The sequence below is a fragment of the Triturus cristatus genome, chromosome 12 (assembly GCF_964204655.1).
Source record: "Triturus cristatus chromosome 12, aTriCri1.1, whole genome shotgun sequence".
Classification (NCBI taxonomy): domain Eukaryota; kingdom Metazoa; phylum Chordata; class Amphibia; order Caudata; family Salamandridae; genus Triturus; species Triturus cristatus.
The window spans coordinates 209,581,632-209,596,595 of NC_140595.1; the positions used below are offsets into that span (position 1 = coordinate 209,581,632).

At 44.0% G+C, this 14,964-nt stretch overlaps 1 protein-coding gene across 1 annotated transcript in view; it reads left to right on the forward strand.

The window, feature by feature from the left end:
• The window catches only part of EDC4 (enhancer of mRNA decapping 4), a 777,931-nt gene that overhangs the window by 14,188 nt on the left and 748,779 nt on the right, over positions 1-14,964 (forward strand). The window contains exon 2 of the mRNA XM_085639493.1: positions 8,348-8,507. Within this exon, the coding sequence (XP_085495619.1) occupies positions 8,348-8,507 (160 nt within the window). The remainder of the gene's footprint in view (positions 1-8,347; positions 8,508-14,964) is intronic.

Sequence of the window (14,964 nt, forward strand, 5' to 3'; positions counted from 1 at the left end):
TGGACAAGGGTATGCCCCAGGACTCCTGCCTTAGTCCCTCGTTGTTGAACATATAAGTTGCATCACTCGCCAAGACAGGAATAGCATTTGGCTTTGAAATAATATTGTACACAGATGATACACAGCTCTTATTATCCATTGACAAAGATCTGATCAAAGCAAAAGATGCCTTCACTTTTAGAATGACGGCAGTTGCTGCCTGGATGATGGAGAATTGTCTCCAGCAGAACACCTATAAAAACCAAGGTTATGCTGTTCGGCAAAGCTCAGCGGTTATGGACCTCCGACTGGTGGCCTTCTGAACTCGACACCGGTCCTATACCAAAAAAATGGTCAACAATCTGGGAACCAAGCTTGACTTACTCCTCTCTATGAAAGATCAGGTTCTTCCCATTACAGGCTCATGTTTTCAAACCATGTTCTTGTTGAGAAGAGCCTCCCCACTTCTTCCACTTACAGCGGGGAACACGATGGTTTAGGTCCTTGTTGTTAGCTGACTGGACTATGGCAATGCAGTATTGGCCTCCGCTGATGAGACACTGCTTTCAAAATTGCAAGTTGCGCAGAATACTGCAGCCTGTCACATCTCTAATTATCCACCTAGGGCTGCCTCTGCACCCCTCTAGCGTTCACTACACTGGTTACCAGTCTGGAAGAGAATTGATTTTAAAATTTGTTGTTTCACCGCAAAGCCCTGACAAGAAAGGGTCCTAGCTACTTAGCTTCAAAGCTAACTTACTATCATCCTCCCAGACCCATTATATATAGGAAAATGGCTCTCCTAATGGTTACATGGGTCAAAAAGTCCAGATCAGGGAGCGGGTCGTTCTCGTACCTAACCCCACTCTACTGGACTGTCTTACTATTCCACATTCTTATATGCTCGTATCACCTTCACTTTAGGAAAGCACTTAAGACTACACTGTTTCAACTCTACCACTCTCGTCTGCCAGTGAACTTATTGCAGCGCCAAGATATCCCTCCTGGGATGATTCACGTGCACTATACATTAAGATAGAATTGGTGCTGTCAAATTTATTTGATGAGATCCTCCCATGTAAGGAAGTGCTGTCATTATGAAATTCTACAACTCTTACATTCAGGATAATAAAAACCTGTCCTGCCATAGGCTTGTACGCCTAGTGCATGGATGATCATGAAAACTTTACATACTTGTTTTTTAGGGCTTCAGGTACCACTGCAGCACTAACGATGACAAGACTGGTTGGCCTGTGGTCTTTGAATTAGTGCATTAGACAAGTAATTCTTTTCAGCTCTTAAATGGATTTTCTGATTAGTTATTGATTTTAGGATAGTTCTAATTTGCGAATATTTTTATTACTCTTATTTAAAGTTTGAGTCTCTGAGCCCAACTCAATAGCTTTAGATTGAGCACAGGCAAAATAACACGTGTCCCAAAAAACTGTAGGAGTAGGCCCTGCTCTAAAAACATGGATAAATGTGTTCTTACTTTCCCATGGGCATTATTGCGAAAGGAATTTCCCATGAGCATCATTGCGAAATTAAAGGAATGTCATTCTGTAGGGACTTGTTATACAGTTTTCCGGAATGTGTAGAGCCAGACTTCTTAGCAACAAGGAGTTCAGCTTCTAGCAGATGCTTTCGTGAACCCAGGATTTAAGGGGGGGTTTCCTCTTGTTGATTACATTGAATCTTCTGTTTGAATGCAATGTCTACTTTTTGAATGAAAATGCACCCAGTGAGTAGTACTGAGCTGCAAAGCAGTTGGGGTCTCACAAAGACAGGGCATTGTGCCCTGCATGTGTCTTGAGCTTTGTTTTTTAGTAACAGTGTCCTACTGGAAGCAAAGCCTTGTGATCTGTTTGAATGAGTGTTGTTGTATAGAAATAATATGTGGATGGATATTGCACGATCCATTATCCCTTCTCAGTCATCTTCCTACTTGGTAACGTTCCCAAACGCAATCATAGTATTGCACTTTTCTTCAATTTTGTTGAAAATTGTGGTCTTTTCTTGCTAGTAATAACATTTATTGGACAGAAAACCTGGAACAATCATTTGATTTATGTACATGCTTCAAATATATTTACCCATTGTTCATATTTGAGACCTCTGGAGAGCAGTTTGGTAAAAAAGTACTTTCAATCAAGCACTTTTCTATAGACTGAGGATTCTGCCTTTTATGTCTTGGTTGTATGGCAGGATCCTTTAAATTTTATTTCCATTAACAATTTTCTTTAAACATGGGTTAAGTTGTATGCCTCACAAAATAAACTTCTACATCAACACTCTGTGCTTTAGACTGCACCGCTAGTTCCTGACATCTGCATGTTTTCAGTCAAGACCTATAGGCAAGTGGTGCATCTCAATTTAGTTGGGGCCAGAACGCTCAAAGATTAAGGCTTTCAGTCCTTACTAGTGGACCAGGATAAATACCAATCGTCCAGCCAAATTCTGCCCAAGAAGGCACAGTCTTTCTAGTACGTAACTGTTAGTTAGTGACCAGACAATTATTACTGTATCACAGAACATCCTGTATAACAATGCTTCTTGGACTTGAAGTGGACCTTTGCAGCAATTACAGACCTTTTTAAAACAATAACATCATTTTTGTGATTGCTGTCTATCGTACGTTCTGTGGATAATTTCGCTTCAGTAACCAAAGAAACAATATGCACGGAAACTGTGCACCACTGTGCTGAGTGTTCTGATGTTTTATTAATTGTTCAGCTCTGAACGTAGCAGAACACTAATACTGTGGCTTCCATTACGCAAGAGTGGGGTAAATTCTGGGCAATGTTTGAATGAAAAATCTTAACCTGACTGTGGGCATTATCCCCAAACATAACTTTTTCTATGTGGTACCCTCTGATCGTTTGGCCCCATGCAGCGTAATAAGTGTGTATAAAAAGAATCTGAATATCATTACAATGGCACTACACTCTTTGCTATACTCCATATATTTAATTTCCTTAGAGGACAATCCTAGAGCCAGTTTGGTGGGTCATATCTGTATTAATTTATTTGTTGAGCTTCTGAAACAGAAATTCTACACAGAAAGGTTTCCTCAAATGGTTCTTACTGGGGCATTATAACAGCCATTGTAACTTTGGGAGATAGTTTAGTTGTTATCGCTGGTGCCAGACTGCATTCACATTTTCAATTGAATCTGTAATCCATGGAAGTTCTCATGTGTAATCCTTAACCACAATTGCTGTCGGTAATTGTAAGAGTAGCATTTGTATAGCGCTTCATTTCTCTGAAGTGGTAGTGATTTGCTATGATTTTTATGGTTCCTAGGTGCCCTTTCAGAGGTCTGTTGTTGAAAGGATTTTGCATTTAGTAAGTCTTACGTAGAAGATGTTGGTTGAGGTTTAAAGACGTGCTTCTAGCATGGTGCAGTACATTTTGCAGTGCGCGTATGGGAAGTGTTGGGGTTGAGTTTATTGCGCTGTGATGAGTCAGGCTTTTAGTAGTTTCTAAATCTGCAGGTCTCTTTACTCAGGCAGGCATTCAAATTCAGAGCGAAGTTGTGTGGACATAGGAGTTTCTGCCAGTTTGAACCCTTCTGAGCAGAGGTGCCATAATAAATGGAGCAAGCCTTTTATGCAGAGGTCAAGTGATACAATACTGGTTTTATTTTTCACCAATCTGTATAAATAAATGTACAGATGTTTAATGTTACATTATATACTTATTCTCAACCCACACGTATTTTAATGTACTGTTTGTATCTAAGAATAGTTACGGTAACACAGTGCATCTTTAGGGGTAAATATTAATGTCTATTTATATAGTGCAGTTCAAAAATTGAATTGGCTTAGACCATCGTAAACAGGTGAGAGATGTTAATTTTATCAGTTTTTATAAGAGTGAAAGGCTGGGGCAGCTTTAATGGGATTCAGATTTGTGACATAGAGGGTTCGTGGGTGGCTGCTCAGCTCCAAAGTATCTTGCAAGTGTAGTGTTACACTTGTTTGCAATCATACTAGCCAAGTGTTGTTAAAATTGTTTGGTAGACTCTTTAGTACTGTAAAATAAACAAAAGCTAAATGAAACCAAGGAGAGTGGCAATTTACTTTTGTTTCTGGTTGCAGCCATGCAAATGAAGTTCTCTTGCTATAAGTGCCCTGGTAGTAGTGCTTATCTGATTTTCTCTGACCCAGTCTTGCAGATCAGCTCTAGATGACCTCTGTGTTGCACTTTTGCGTGGACTGCTTCAGCAGGACGATCCTGCACATTCAGAAAATATGTAACTCTCTTCTCCTGGGAGTGAGATATTTTGGTTTTAGGTTAACCATCTTTGGAACAAATGATCCTCTTTAGATAATGTTTCATACTCCCCTTCTCCTATTCTCTTTTCTCCCGACTTGTGCTAAGGTGCTGAAAGCCAGTATGAGCCTATTTTGTGAGCCAAACAAAGTTAGAGATCCAATATTGGATGATAGTTTAGTGATCTTCCTATACTGGTCTAAGAGGGTGATGATGTACCCTCTCTTTGTATGTATCTATGTGGTATTTATCCAGAAGGCAGTGGAGTGCTGTGCAGGGTCAAAGGCAAGAACACATTTATTGAGTGTTTGGATAAGTAGCTGATTTTTGTGTGATCAAGTGTACTGTAACAGTATCAGGATGTAGTGTGCTCTTTAAAGTGCCGTGTCTTCAGCTTATTTTTAAATTTGAGTAGGGTTGCATGGCCCTTATGGATACAAGGATATTGTTTTAGATCCTGGGTGCAGACACTTATTTGACTCTAGAATGATAGTGTTTTGTCTGAGGGTGTGCTGAAAGCCAGAGATGGTGAGTTTATCTGTCCGACCGTGTCAGTCAGTGTTTGAAGCATTGGATGCCTGGAGCAAAGGAGACTTTTAAGTAGAGCTGAGTATAGTCCGCGCATTGATGAATTTTGATGCTGTTATTGACGAGTAGATTCGTAAGAGGCTTCAATTAGAGATAGTAGATAATAAGGACAGAATGGAGCTCTGTCGGAGTCAAAAGATGAAACGGATGATCTGGGACTTGTGATGGGCATGTGAATTAACTGGTATAGGTTGGCAAGGTGGTAGGAAAACCAGTGAAGCACATTGCCGGTGAATCTCATTCGAAACTTCAGCCTATGGAAGAGTGTGGGGTGGATGATGATTATGAAAGCAGCTAAGAATTCCAGCAGTATCCCGGGCTGGGGGTCATCCTTATCTGAAATCTGAAGGGCATACACAATGTGTAAGTTAAATGTCTTTATCCTCAGTATGATCTGAAGCAAGATTGGCAGTCGTGCAAGAAACGGTTGGTGGTGTTGTGATCTTGAAGTTGGACCTGAGCTCCCAATGAAGAGTTGAGGAGTGAATTGCTGGCAGCTGGTCACATCATCACAATCTAATGTAGTTGTTTTTAGGCGTGGCAGGAAGTGGCTTGTCTTGAGATCATCTGGGAATAAGCCTTGAATGAAGGGGATATTGACAATTGTAGGTATGGTGAGAAAGCTTCTCCAGAGAACTTTGATGAAGGGCGAGGATAAGACCTCATCTTCATAGCTGGTGGCAGCTTTGAGGGAGTTGAGTAAGCTGGTGAGATATTTTGGTTTTGAAGGCTGTCCATTCTGGGCAGTCAGTTGCAAGACTGGGTCAATATAAGAGGAGAAGCAAGCTTGATGTTATTGAGTTGATGTTGGGTCTTCTGTATTTCTTTCACTGAGGAAGAGGAGGATGAGTTGCACTTACCTGTGGAATGTGGGATGGGAAGGTCACAAAAAGAGTTGATGCAGTGCTTGATTGTTTTGAGTATTTTACTTGAGTTAATGGCTTGATTGTTGGTATTGGTATAGTATTTTCCTTTGGCTGATGTTTAGGCTGTCTGCATGTTCCTTAGAGGGACTACAGTAGCATGAAGATCATTGGGTGGGGCTGGAGGCTTGTTTTTCTTCCTTTTTCGTTCATGCCTGCAAATGGACTGTTTGTGTCAGGAATGTCTTTGGTGTACCAGAGTGCTGAAGGTTTCAAATTGCATGTTTTAATTGGGGCATGGGAATCCACATGGATTTCCAGAAAAACATTGAAGTTGTTTGGAATAGTGTTGGCAGGACGAGAAGTAAGGTCAAGCTCTAGGTTTTCGACAAGGACATCTTTGGAGATCTAAAGATTTGATGTTCTATTTGGATTTACCTCAGTTTGTTGGTTGGGCTATGGGCAGGGGGATGAGGACATTGAGGTGGTCAGTCCAGTTCAGGGATATTGGTGGTTTGCAGTGGATTGTTGGCCATATTGAGAATACTAGGTTGAGTATGCGATCTATGGAGTGTGTTGGTTGGTTAATGTGTTGTACCACGTTGAGTGTTTTGAAGGGGTTAAGGAGGATGTCTCTTGTTTTTATTTTTTCCAAACGTGTGTTGTTTCAGAGGGTGATGTGGGTGTGTTAGATGAGTGTGGTGGTGAAGAGATTCCAAAATTTGTCAATGAATTTTTTATTCTAGCCAGGAGGCCTAAAGATAAGAAGGAAGAAGGCTAGAATTGCAGAGAGTGGGATGTGGCATGTGAAGAGATCCATGGAGTTGACAGTCACTTGCATGCTTAGGGTGCAGGAACAGGAGGATTTATAGATGACGGTGTACTTCTACCGCCTTATGTTGGCAGTCGATACTATGCATATTGTTGTCTGTGGGTATGAGGACATCTCAGAGGTGTGAGGATGTGCGGTGTAACCATGTTTTTGTGATAAGGAACATGTTAAGATTGTAAAAAGGAAATTATGTATGCAACGTCATTAGGTTGGAGAAGTGCAGACTGTGTTAATGATCATGAGTTGGAATGTGTGATTGATATTTTGAGGGTGTGTGGTGGTTAGTAGGATGTGTATCAGGTTGAGTCTATGTGTTGTGACAATGATGCGTGATTGAATAATTGGTCTAGGTCTTAGAGCTTTTGTCAGGTGCTGTGTGAAACACTTGGTTATTTTACCTTGTAGGCTGTAGTGAAGGGGTTCTGGCCCAAAGTTCATCCTGGCCTTCACAGGCCCAAACAGACAATGTCCTTGTCCAGTGTCTGCCTTTTGTTGGGGACACTTGGATAGTAGCCCACCCTTAGAGTTGACTGAAGAAATGTGTAGGCAGGAAGTGATGTCATTTCCTGTAGAGGTTAATGCTGGCCAAAGTCTTCCCTTGGTCTGTATACAGACTCAATGAGTACAGAATCCTAAACACATGCCTTGTATCTGTTGTGCTGTGTTGGACAGTTAGGCACAAGGCAACAGGAGTGTTGATAGAAAAGCTCTAGAAAAATCTTTGGTTTGCAACGGCACAGATTAGAATCCTAGTACTGAGCATGTAAATAAAATCCCAATGTTTAGGGCAGCCACCAACAATACATGGAGTACACAGAGTTCTCTGGCACAGCGGCCAAGAACAAAGCTTCATAGCACCTAGGAGGCATTTTTACTACTGGAATGTCCCAAGTGCCGTAAGTTTGATGGAAAGTGGATAGTCACCAGCACAACTGCATTTGACAAGATGTAATAATACATCCCTTTTATAAACAAATTGTTCCTACAGTATGTATACAGTACTAGATGGATGGAATAGTTTCAAGTGTAGCAGTATCTGCACTTTATCCAGGACTAATAGAGCCCTTGTGTAGGGTATCAGTAAATAAGAAAAGCCTGTACAGAGCAGCTCTGCAAACTACATTGTCTTAAAACACTTTTCTATGAGGAGCATGTACATTGAGATTTCACAAAAGGTATTCTTGTTGATTGTGAATGGTTGATCTGTGTCTAAGTTTGTGCCTAAGAGAATTGTATTCTGTGACTGAAAGCTTGAAGTATGGACTGCGCCTGATTTTGAGTTAAAGCATATTTTAGGATTTGGTTGGATGAACCCAGGGATCGTTCAGGGAAGTACTGTTGAATTGTATTGAATGTCTCTTTCTCCACAATAACCCTAGTTTCCCTACCCCTGGCCATTTGGGTGCTGACGAGGGTGAGTGGGCTGACTGCAGATAATGTTTAGTGTTTTTCTTTGTTTTTGTAGTGCCTCTAGTCACAAATGAGGTTTCTTCATTGTTTTGTCTGCCAGCCGAGGTATAATGAAAATCAGTCTGAATGTTAAACTTAGTTTTGCAGGTTGTTGGGTCCTGAACTAGGATGCGCTTTAGGTATCTGATAGATGGTGTACTTTTCAGAACCACACGTTCTTTACAGATCCCTTTGGGAGGTCTTGTTTAATGGCTAGGGCATTTGCATTGGGAGGTCTATATTTAAGTTGTACCTATCTTGCAGACATTGAGAGTTATGGGCTTATTGCTATGCTTCATCTTGTAATAAGTTATGTTTGGGTAGTTTCCAGGACTGATTACATATCTCTTCCCCTTGCTAGAATCGGCCAACGAAGACCGTGGGAATCCGAGCAGCTCCTACAATGGGGACCTAAATGGCTTGCTGTCTCTGGATCCACTAGGAGGAGGAGATAGTTCCTCTCTGTCTAATGTGAACCTGCTAAATATCCCTATGAAAAACGTCCAGGATAAGCAAGTCATGTAAGTATGAAACGTTTTGTTTGAGTGCAGCCTTCAGTAACCAGCTTGCCCTTATCCTTTACAGCGAGACTCAGTATACATGCACTCTTCGCACCCACCGGAATCTCCATGACCCAATGCAACTGCAAGTTTCTTTGACTCTTACCCATCTTTCAAAAAACAATGACTCTGTCTGCAAACTTCACGAAAATCTATGCATGCTAGACACTTTCAGCTCTTTGAAAGCAAAACTCTTGACTACCTTCCTACACTTTCTAAAAGCAACCGTTTTCATAACTTCATTCAGTGACCTGCAATTAGTTTCAAATATTTTAAGAACACTTAACTCAATTCAAGCAGATCTAATAGATACATCAATCCACAAATCAGTCCCTGCGAGGCAAGAAAACCTCACTGCAATCTGGAGGAGAAATACCCTTGTTAGTCACCTCATCTTGAGGAACACTACCCTCCAATACAAGATGTCAATGTAGGGAAAATGGCAAACACAAGGAGATGATTGACGGGGCGCTGAAACTTTTCAGACCCTGTGCCTCATGGGTACAGTCCAGCCCAAAATGCCAAGCCAGGTCCTTCAAGCTAGCTTGGCTGATGAAGGGTTTTACCCCGAAACTGGTCCCAGGATGCTTGTTTCCGGTCCAGGGAAGACCTGGCTTGGCAGTTCGGACTGGACTGTTCCCATGAGGCACAGGGCAAGACTGATTTGCATATGGCTGGGTCTGAACTGGGTTGACTAAGTGAGCTAAAGAACAATGATGGATTCAACCCAGATCCATGACTGGGGGTGAGTGTCTGAAAAGTTTCAGTGCTCCGTCCATTATCTCCTTGTGTTTGCAATGTAGGGAAAATGTCATCAAAAAGGAGATAACAAGATAATCCTGCTAGATTCCCAGGACTCCCACAATCTCTTCCAGAGGAGAATCTCCTATCTGTTGCAGGCAGGGCGGCTGGCGTCATTGTGCTGAACTCTTGCTTCCCCTAACAGCCATAATTTCTCTCTCATTCACTTCCAACTTCATGAGTTCTAGTAAGGTCTTTACTGTATCCTCCTGTGGGAAAAATGAAATGTCTTGTCCAAATGGCAGATCTTCAACTTTGTAGCGTACTGAATGTTGCCGTGATCCCTGACTTAATTGGTTTTTTTGTCTCCAAGGTTGCCTTCCAACTTTGAACATACCTCAAGGTTCCGGTCTTTACTATGCATGGTTAAGTTGAGAAGGCAGTCTTCTCTGTCTCTGAATCTATATTTCACCATGCCCCACCTGGTTCCTGTCTTTAGACTCTTTGTCTGCATATGAGATTCCTTCCATTAACACAGACTGGTCTGTCTGACCTTGTTCCTCCTTCAATTCCTTAATTTGCAGAGAAACTTCTGCAGCATAATTTATAACCTATTCAAAACTCAAGAAAGTACCTCCTGAAATGCATTTTGGACGTAGCCCCGTGACATCTGCATTGCCCAGTGACTCCATGTTTTTGTTTAAATTTCTTTATTGATATTTCAAAACAAGACTTCCATTTATATTACTGGCAAAATCAAGAAGTACTACCACAGAGACAGTAGTTATAATCAACCCAGCGCCCTCCTTTCAATCACAGGATGAACAATCTGGTGTAGAATCATTACAAGATAAGAGCGTGAGAACGGCATGAGGAAAATACAACACTGGAAGTTGTTTAACCCCGCCAGTTAGAGGATTAGCAACATAAATTAGTAATTCTTACACCTTACCAAAGAACACTGTCAAACCCCTGACCGGAGCTACGGTCACATGGTGAGTGAGAGAATAGGAAGTTACACAGCCGGTATCACTTGCAAAGTGGCAGGGTCAGTATCTAGTCGCGCGTGGGTGACAGGGACAGAAGGAACAGCCATAGTCAGAGCCCTCCTAGGCTCTTCAGATTGCTGGCACTGGTTAAACGTATGCGCATTGGATCTGGATATGATACTCTTGAAGTTTTTGTCTAGCAGATATTAACGGGTCTAGGCGCTAGTTTGTGGGTGGGTTCATTTTATCGTACAATGAGGACATGTCACAAAGCATAGCCACGCCTTCTCCCCCATTCAGTCACTGATTGTGTGCCATAGTTTCCGCCTCTTCCAGTGACCACCTATGCGTAACCTGGAGCCAGCAGTCGATCGCAGAGGGGCGTGAAGCCTTCCAAGACATAGCGATGAAGCGTTTGAAGAGCACAAATTCACGATCTACCAATTTGAGGTAGTGTTTACTGCGCTTGATACGCTTGGTGATCCCAAGAAGGCACAGACGTGGGTCAGGTGGCAAGCATACGTCTATCACCGTTGAAATGTGGTACATGACTTGTGCCCAGGCACGCACTAGCAGAGGGTACTCACAAACCATGTGTATACATGTAGCATATGCATGTCCTCAGTACAGACAAGCAGAGGACGTCCTCGGGTACATTGCATGTAGGTGGTGTGGCGTGAGGTAGGTTTGGTGTAAATAAATGAATTGCATAAACTTCAGCTGTGCATTATTCGAAAACGCATTTCACCTGCTCCAAAGCCATAGCCCACAGTTTAGGAGTCAATAACACCCCCAGAGACTCTTCCCACTTGGGTTTACTCCCTAACGCATATACCAAATCTCCTGTCTGCAGTGCCGCATATAGCACAGAAACCGCCCTACGGCCCAACCCGTGTGTCAAGAGGCATTGTAGGCCTAGGTGCACAGTCTGTTAGCCCTTTCCCACCGCCCGCTTATTACCAATTGCCAGCACAAGTGTAGTATGCATCATAGATCATAAAGTTCTTACAAGCCCTGAAATGAGAGCAGTATACCATCTCCATAGAGGTCACCCGCTTGCGATATCCTTGCTTCTTGCCAAGGGGCTGGGTCATGTGCCCCAAGTACAGCCCTGGTGGCTGGCACACCCCACAAAGGTAGCAGTGGTGCATAGTGAGCTCCCTTCCACATGAGTTGCATGTATCTATTCCAAACCTGGTTGGCTATATGCGCTAGTCTCCCCATCCCTTGAGCCGGTCCCCCTGGTGTAAGCAGCCAGTCCAGTACATCTAAGGGCCAAAATCAGCCTTCACCAACGTACTTTTCCCCATCCGATCCTCCACTATCCAGAGCCATGGGCCATTGCGCGGCTGCAAATTCAACTCCAGGTATGGCACTCCGAGGTCACCCTTGATCATAAGGCACTGAAGCATGGGAAACGAGACTCTCGTCCGAGTGATTCTCCACACGAGACCGTTCTCCAGCCCTTTCAGAGTTCTGAAATATGACCTAGTTAGTAGTACTGGTAGGACCGCCAAAAAATAGAGGAGTCTTGGAGGACCAGCAACTTCGCAATAGATGCACGTCTCATAGGTGAGAGAGGCAGTTGTGTCCAAAAGGGTATGGACTGTCAGATTGAAGTCTTGGCCCGGCTGTGTTTCCCATCAAGGAGATCTTTGTCAATGTGGAGAACATTGCCCAGATTCCCCAGGCTGGGCTCCTCATTCGCAGTGATGCTGCTAGCGGCTCCATGGCTACAGCAAAAAGTTCAGTTGAAAGAGAACAACGTTGACGGGTACCCCTTCTTATGACAAAATAATGCAAGTTATGACTTCCAGTGTGCACCCGAGTTTATGGTTCCGTGTATAGTTACCAGACCCAAATGAGAAACTCTGGGCCCTCCACCACCCGACCACAACCAGCCTAGCTTATCAAACTCTTTTGAGAAATCCAGCGCGACCGCTACTGTAAGGTCCTCCATTTTGGCCACTGCTCCCATGATGTGACAGTCGACGGGTTTTGTAGCACGTCGTCCTCTGTGGAATGAAACTACACTGGTCAGGGTGGAACAAGGTTTCAAGCAATGGTAGCAACCTATTCGCAAGGACCTTGCCTAATATTTTGTAATCCATGTTGAGCAGTAAGAGCCTCACTTGAGCGGGTCCTTGCCCAGTTTTGGAAATAGTACAATGAGGGCTTCTCGGAGCTAGTCGGGGAGTATGCCTTGGTCATGCGCCTCCTGGTACATGGTCAACAATTTGGGAACCAGGGTACCCTGGAACATCATGTTAAACTCTACATGGGAAGCCATTCGGGCTAGGGGTTCTACCGTGGGCCATCTGTCGTATCGCTGTTTGGATCGCTTCCATCTGGAGAGGTTGCCCCAGGTGAAACAGTTATAGCGAGGTTAGGCTGGGAAGGAAGGGTCATCCCTTGCAAATAGTCCTAAACCTGGTCAAGAGTGGGTTCCGGGGGAGGAGTATACAACCGCTCATACTACAGAGCAAACACGGCATTGATAATGATTCAGTGTTGACTGCATAGCCGGTGATGTCTAATATAGCACCTCTTAGTGTCTTAGGGACATCCGAGCACAGTCACCATGCCCGTGTTTGTGAAAGCCTATATCCGTCTGCATGTTGGCGAGTGAGGTAAGCTCTATAATCTAGGTCACAACGTCCGACCACCTCGCATTATTCGCTGGGTAGGTCTGTCAGATGCGGCAGGGCGACGGTCAGTGTCATTGCCTGGACCTCCAGCAACCGTATATGCGCCTCTGTCTCTGGTGGCCCAAGTGAGGGACATTTTAACACCTGTATGATGTATCACGCAGTGCATCAGGCCCAAGCCTTTATGTGGGGATGGAAGTGCGAGTCCCCTTCCCCCAGTTCAGTGTGACCATCAGAGGGTTATGATCAGACAAGGTACTGCCCAAGTATTCTGTGCTGCATATCAGGGGCCAACAATCAATGTTACAGAAAAAATAATCTAATCGGGAATGTACTTGGTGACTCGGAGCTTAATATGAGTATTGCGCTTCTCCGGGATGCCCCAAGCGCTAAATATTCTGTAGGTGGGAAACCCTGGACCAGTGCTGGAAGTGTCTTGTCGCCTGAATCCTGTGTGTGCCCAGCAGAGGATGTAGGGAGCGATCTAGTTCATGTATACAGTTGAAATTCCCCCCTTCCCCCCCTAACGCCCTCCCCAGCCCTGGGACACTGTGATCGTGCAGCAGTGATGGTGACAGTGTCTTAAAATTCACCCTGCAGAGTATTAGGCACATACAGGGATACTTTCGAGATGGCGCGTCCATCTAGAGTCCTCTCCAAGGCCACATACCAGCCTTCCTTGTCAACAAGGAGCCCAGTCCACACGAAGGGCACCCCTGGTGCCACCCAAATCGAGACTCCCTCGTGCATATGCAGATTAGCAGGTCCTGAAAATATCTGACCACTCCAGCGCCTGCACACTGTTTCTAATTCTTCCTTTGTGATGTGTGTCTCCTGTAGACATGCAAGGTGAATGTGTCTGAGGAAAGCATAAATTCTGTGACATCTGACAGGGGTTGCTATGCCCTGGATATTCCAGTTTAGAGTGTTAAAGGTGTTGGCCATGGACATGTACATATCACCCCACGATCACCATCGCCCAGTTTGTCCCCCTCCTACTGCGACTCCATGCTTCGCATCCTCTCCCAACCCACCTAGGAAACTCGTAGCCAGGTAAAACAAACGAAGAAACTGAGAAACCATTGTGCTATAACACCCCAAACATAGTAACTGGGAAATAACACTTATCTGCAAGAAAAAATGGCCTTGGGAAAGTCACAGGTGGGGGCCGGCAAGGACCAACAGTGAAAAGGGCAACAGTTCGTCGTGCAACCCCCATTGGGCCCAGCCAGGTAACGTAACCGCACCAGTGCAAGCATCCAAAGTCGCAGCATGGTGCCAATGGTCATAAGCGACCTGCAAAGTAAGTCATAGCTGTGTTGTGTAGTCCCCACTAATCCGTAGGATCTGTGCGTTTGTTGGAGAACATAAACTTTGGGAGAGGTACTCAGACTGATTCCAAGCACCCCCGCAGTATATGTTGGCGTAGAGACCAGCTAGGTCACAGTGCCACTATAAGCCCCCCTAACCTTACCAGGGGGTGAATAGTTTCTGATAACCACTGAACATGACAACCCTGACCCCTTAGGGATCATGGTAACAGATCAGAACCTTTTGCTCAGTCACTCGTGCTCTTTTGTTCTCAGAAAAGTATACAGAGAATACACACTGGGACGTTTTCAATATATTTATTGAACCAATGTTATTCTTGTGGATAGAATACATGTGCTGCGATAATCAGTAGACCGAAGCAGATGAAGGTGATTACAAGCAGCAAAAAAGTAAACAGTTGATTCAGTACTACCATGGTGCTAAAACAGTGTATGCATGTAGGCATATGATACAAGGCAGTAATCAGACATACTCCTACTATGCAAACCCTACTCTGTGTACCTAGTGTGTGTCTAGATGTGAATCCACGAATTCCCCCAAGGACCAATCCAACCGCGTTATCTGGTGGGAGAGAATATAGGACCCTGTCTTGGTCACTAACTGAACACCCCTCACGAGATGTCAGACCGCTGCATGGTGAATTCTCAGCATGCAGTGACCCTTGGTGTCAGCTGAAGTGCCTGCTTGCTAATCTTTTGGAATACTCAT